Here is a 5688-nt window from a genome sequence, read left to right as displayed (position 1 = left end):
TGTATTTTTAAAACCCAGAGTTACTCTTTGGAAGTACAAGTAACCACTATTAAGCCCAAACAGTCTTCTTGTCCAGCAGATGCTACAAATAAGTATAAATGTGTTCATATGATCTGTAAATCTGTCAAATTCAGTTTTGTCCATTTACAACACAACAGTAACAATACACATAACAACCCAATATTAGGTAACCTTTTCCATTTGGTTGTCCACCATGTGTCTCTGCCCATCACACAGGCTGTGTATAAAAGATGAATAGGTTTTATATACAACAAGTGCCTTAAACCTGCATCCTTTCTAATGGCCTGTAGGGAGCAAATCCTCTGGCTCCAAAAGAAGAACTCTTTATAGGCTCAGTTCTTATAGTTGCAAAATCATATAGGACATAACATGGTGCACATTATGTACAGATTTCCATTAGAGCATGGGAGGCAGAGCCTTCAGTTTTCAGGCCCCTTTTCTATGGAACCAGCTTCCAGTTTGGATTCAGGAGACAGACACTATCTCTACTTTTAAGATTAGGCTTCAAACTTTCCTTTTTGCTAAAGCATATAGTTAGGGCTGGACCAGGTGACCCCAAATCCTCCCTTAGTTATGCTGCAATAGGTGTAGGCTGCTGGAGGATTCCCATGATGCACTGGGTGTTTCTTCTTCAGTCACCTTGTTCACTCACTACGTGTTAATAGACCTCTCTGCACTGAATCATATGTGTTATTAATCTCTGGCTCTTTCCCACAGCATGTCTTTTATCCTGTCTTCCTTCTCTCACCCAAACTGGTTGCAGCAGATGGCCACGCCCCTCCCTGACCCTGGTTCTGCCGGAGGTTTCTTCCTGTTAAAAGGGAGTTTTTCCTTCCCACTCTCCCCAAAGTGCTTGCTCATAGAAGGTCATATGATTGTTGGGTTTTTCTCTGTATGTATTATTGTAGGATCTAGGATTGAGGTGACTGTTGTTGTGATTTGGCGCAGTATAAATAAAAATGATTGAATTGAATTGAATTGAATTGATTCTAATTCAGTCCAATCCAATTTAGTACAGGTTTATTTATTTAATCCAAATCACAACAACTGTAGTCTCAAGGTAGTTTACATTTGAGGTTCCTTACCCTGCAATATTACAATAAACAAAAGAAAAAACACATGGGAATGGTCAAAATAAAATTTAGCAAGCCTAGGAGGCAGGATGAACCAACCCAGAATCAAAACCAAATTGGATTTTGGAGCTGCATCCATCATATCACTTAAATGATGTCCTTTATACAAAGTGTATTAATGTAAAGTATAACAATTTTCTGCCATCTAATCTACAGAAAACAATGCTTAAAAGCTTTACTGCTAGCTAGTTATCAAGAAAAAATGAGCCAAATGCTTAGTAAAGTGTTACATCCATGTTTGTCACGGACCCAGTTCCAGGGATTCGGGGTCCGTGAGCAGTGTGGACTACTATTGTAGTTATTATTATTATTATTATTATTATTATTATTATCATTATTGTGGTTGTTGTTATTATGGTTGTGTCTGCTGTCCTGTTTTTCCGTGTTGGTGTACTGTCAGGTGTTTAGGGGTGTGTGCTTGTGTATGTGAGGGTGCGGTCGTGGCAGGCACTTTTAGGCCTGGTGGGTGTGGCCCTGCCAGCTGACCGGTCCCACCCAGGAATCCACACACACCTGGCGCCGATCAAGCCTCGTCAGAGGAGCTTCAAAACAGTGTGGCTGAGAGCTCCTCGACGCTGGATCGTTGAGTGACTTCCCGTCAGTCTTAAGTGTATTGTGCAAGGTTAGTGCAAGTCTACTGTTAGGTTTTGTACTCACGGCTGCCTTTGGTATGCGTGTTTCCTCAGGAGGAATTGTGGCGACCAGGAGGCAGCACACGGAGAGTACACAGGGAACGGAGACAGAGCACGGAGCACGGGATAAAGGAGAAGACACGGAACGGGAGTTGGGATCGCACGGGGGGATTTATTGTTGTTCGGATTGTCACCACTGTAAATAAACACTGTTGCACTGTAGAGTCCTGCATTTTGGGTCCTCCTTTCCCCACATCCCCACGGTCTGCCAGCGAGACCGTGACAGAACGATCCAGCCATTATGGGCCCAGCGGACTCAAGGACCGTCTCACAGGAGGAATTGCTCGCCCAGCTCTGGAAATACTGTCGGAGCATTATCCAGGCAGCGGATCCACATCAGAGACACATGCAGGTCGTATTTTTTGATTCCTTCTTATCATCAATCACCTCATCTGTGAGCTTTTTGGACATTAAGAGACTAATTTCGATTATAACCACGCTGAGGGAAAGTTCCTGTTTTGAGCTGTTTGGTTTGGGCTGTCCGGGCGAGGAGGATATGGCAACCTCCCTGGGAGCCCTTGCTGCCTATTTCTTTTTTCATAGGCTGATAGCCTCCCCGCCGTCGCTTGCAGCTCGCTTGTTGGACCCTCCATTGCGGGGGAAACGTTTCACACGCCCTCTGCACCTCACCACATCTCCACTCACCTCTGCGGCACCTGCTGAGTCAGCAGACCAAGGACCGGCAGCTCAAACTCACACAGCTGCTCTCCTGTCCGGCCGGCTGGTGGAACCTCAGCCTGATACGCTGGCCCCGGCATCGTTAAAGAAGCGACGCTTGCGCCGCCGGCGTGCCTCACCGCAGTCAGACTCTAAAACTTTCCAACAGCCGGCTGTGGTGAGTCATATAGACAATTCATCTTCATTCACCTCATCTGTTTATTCACGGGACTGTGTGAAAGCTAACCTCGTAGCACTGCCAGCTGCCCAGCCTGTAGCCGTAGCACAGCCAGCTGCCCAGCCTGTAGCCGTAGCACAGCCAGCTGCCCAGCCTGTAGCCGTAGCACAGCCAGCTGCCCAGCCTGTAGCCGTAGCACAGCCAGCTGCCCAGCCTGTAGCCGTAGCACAGCCAGCTGCCCAGCCTGTAGCCGTAGCACAGCCAGCTGCCCAGCCTGTAGCCGTAGCACAGCCAGCTGCCCAGCCTGTAGCCGTAGCACAGCCAGCTGCCCAGCCTGTAGCCGTAGCACAGCCAGCTGCCCAGCCTGTAGCCGTAGCACAGCCAGTCGCCCAGCCTGTAGCCGTAGCACAGCCAGTCCAGTCAGCCTCTCGTCTTCATCCTCAGTTGGAGGCTGATATGCCTGCTGGAACTACCCTGCCATTATGTCACCCGCCTGTTGTTTCTACATCGCTGTCCAGTCTACCACGAGTAGCTGCCGCACCATTATCACCTCCGCCCTTTGCAGCTACTTCTCCACCAGCGTCCCATCAGACTGCAGCGACCGCAGAACTCTCGACTTCACCATCCACATCACCCGCTCGACCGTCATCTTCGCCACCTGCAGCTTCCGCATCGCCATCTTCACCTCCGGATCAACGACCATCTATACCCGCGTCGCAGCCGGAGGAGCGGCTCAGCGAGCGGGAGGAGCCCGCGTCGCCAGCTGTGGAGCTCAGCGAGCCGGAGGAGCTCAGCATGCCCGAGCGGGAGCTCAGCGAGCGGGAGGAGCCCGCGTCGCCAGCTGTGGAGCTCAGCGAGCCGGAGGAGCTCAGCGAGCAGGAGCAGCTCAGCGAGCCGGAGGAGCTCAGCATGCCCGAGCAGGAGCTCAGCGAGCGGGAGGAGCCCGCGTCGCCAGCTGTGGAGCTCAGCGAGCCGGAGGAGCTCAGCATGCCCGAGCAGGAGCAGCTCAGCGAGCAGGAGCAGCTCAGCGAGCAGGAGCAGCTCAGCGAGCAGGAGCAGCTCAGCATGCCCGAGCGGGAGCTCAGCGAGCGGGAGGAGCCCGCGTCGCCAGCTGTGGAGCTCAGCATGCCCGAGCCGGAGGAGCTCGGCGAGCCACCAGCAGAGGAGCTCGGCGAGCCACCAGCAGAGGAGCTCGGCGAGCCGGAGGAGCTCGGCGAGCCGGAGGAGCTCGGCGAGCCACCAGCGGAGAGACCGTGACAATGTTGTGTTTAAATAAAAAATTAAAGTGGACTGACGTGGTTTTCTGTTTTTATTTCTGTTTGGGTTTTGTAAAGAACTAACCATAAAACTGAAAATTGTCACAGCTGGGACTATATTGAATGTAAAAGTTTTATTAGTTTGCCACTTCATTATTTATTTAAACTTTTATGTTAATAACCCAAAATAACAACACCTAAGGACTCTTTAAGTTAAAAAGAAGTGCTGTAGTTAATAGATTATTTAACATCTTCAGGCAGATGGAAGTAAGGCTCCGGTGCAGGTAAGGTCCCTCCAAATCCACAGGGGAATATTTCGTTGAGAGTGTGAGTGTGTCAACCAGACACACCAGGACAGAATCTGCAACAACGGAGGATCGGTATATACAAAAGCAGCAAGCGAAGAAGCCTAAATTACTCTACTGCCAGAATAACAATCATAGAAATGGATGGGATATATGTAGATGGTTGATGACATTTGGGTGGGTTGGTGGAAACTGGGGTCGACGTGTCTCCTTCTGGGAGGGGTAAGCAGAGTTAATACTCACATCCACATGTGCACGATAGAGAAAGGAGAGATAGAGCAAGCAGAGGAGAACACAAAGAAGGAAGATCAGAACCTGAGAGGACAAGGAGACCATGATACAAAATGTATCCACATGTGTAGGCTTTTACAGCCAGGCCCTAGCTCAACTTTGGTCAATAACTTTTTAGCACAATAAGTTTTTGACATGAAGTTAGAAACATTTTTTCATTCTTCAAATTCGGCCAATAGGTTCAGTTAATGGATGGCACTAAACCATGACAGAAACGGACTAAACACCTATATGTTCAGATACTGAATAAACTAAGGGGCTGATATAGTCTAAGAGTAAAAGTAATATCCTCCTTTTCAGGTTAGAGTAAAGCGCCAGCATCCTCGGCATCCTCTGGAATTATGGAAACATGGCAGAGTGTCTATATGTGTGTGTGTTTTATGCATTTTGAATGTGGACCGAGTTGGAATAGATGTATGTGTGTATATCTGTATGAACATGTCAATGTAGAACTCCTGTCTGCTGCGTGCTGATAAATGCAGTGCCTGTGTGCCTTTCATCAGAACTGGGAGTCTATTTGCTGTCGCTCTCTCTCTCTCTCTCTCTCTCTCTCTCTTTTTTATTTGCAGCTTCGACTCAAAGAAGAGTTTTGCCGAAAGCAAGAAATGATTTAACTGAGTTGTCTACGTTTGTAGATCGGATAACAGGATGACAGGAATTTGCAGTGAATGCGAAAATTATATGTAGTCAAAGAGTGCCTGAAAATACTTTTGCTCTAACTACATTTGCATAAGTGAATAAAAGACATTGTTAAATCTTCATAATAAAATGCTTTTCCTTTGTGACGGGTAGAAGTAAGTGAATTTTGGATACGTATAATATTCTGCACATAATAAGGGTTCCATTGACCAAGTAAATCCCCAAAGATTTAAAGGCAAATAAAAGTTCAGGTGAATCATTTTCATCTCAAGGTGTCAGGGAAAAAATTACAATTATAACCACTGTGAAAGAGAGTTAATACCTGAGGTGAGACTTTAGCAGAAGTGCATACTATACTTAAAACCATGAGACACAAAGTGTCAAGAGAGGCTGTCTTAATGGTTCTCTTTTTAAAATATGTTTAAACACTGGGTTGCTTTCACACTAGGTCCACATAGCAAGCAGGTCTGGCCTGGATCTGGTATCAAGCCGGCACTGCTGGTTGACTTCTGGCAT

The 5688-nt window shown here is 47.6% G+C and overlaps 1 protein-coding gene across 1 annotated transcript; it reads left to right on the top strand.

The window, feature by feature from the left end:
* The first annotated feature begins 2009 nt into the window (after nucleotides 1–2009).
* Nucleotides 2010–4843, top strand: LOC113027247 (calphotin-like). Its single transcript, XM_026176867.1, has 2 exons — nucleotides 2010–3499; nucleotides 4834–4843. The coding sequence occupies exons 1-2, from the start codon at nucleotides 2088–2090 to the stop codon at nucleotides 4841–4843; spliced, it is 1422 nt and encodes a 473-aa protein (XP_026032652.1). The 5' UTR covers nucleotides 2010–2087.
* The last annotated feature ends 845 nt before the right edge of the window (nucleotides 4844–5688 follow it).

Source organism: Astatotilapia calliptera, chromosome 7, assembly GCF_900246225.1.
Source record: "Astatotilapia calliptera chromosome 7, fAstCal1.2, whole genome shotgun sequence".
NCBI classification, from domain to species: domain Eukaryota; kingdom Metazoa; phylum Chordata; class Actinopteri; order Cichliformes; family Cichlidae; genus Astatotilapia; species Astatotilapia calliptera.
The sequence above is the reverse complement of the archived record's forward strand: the minus strand, read 5'-3'. Positions and strand labels throughout refer to the sequence as shown.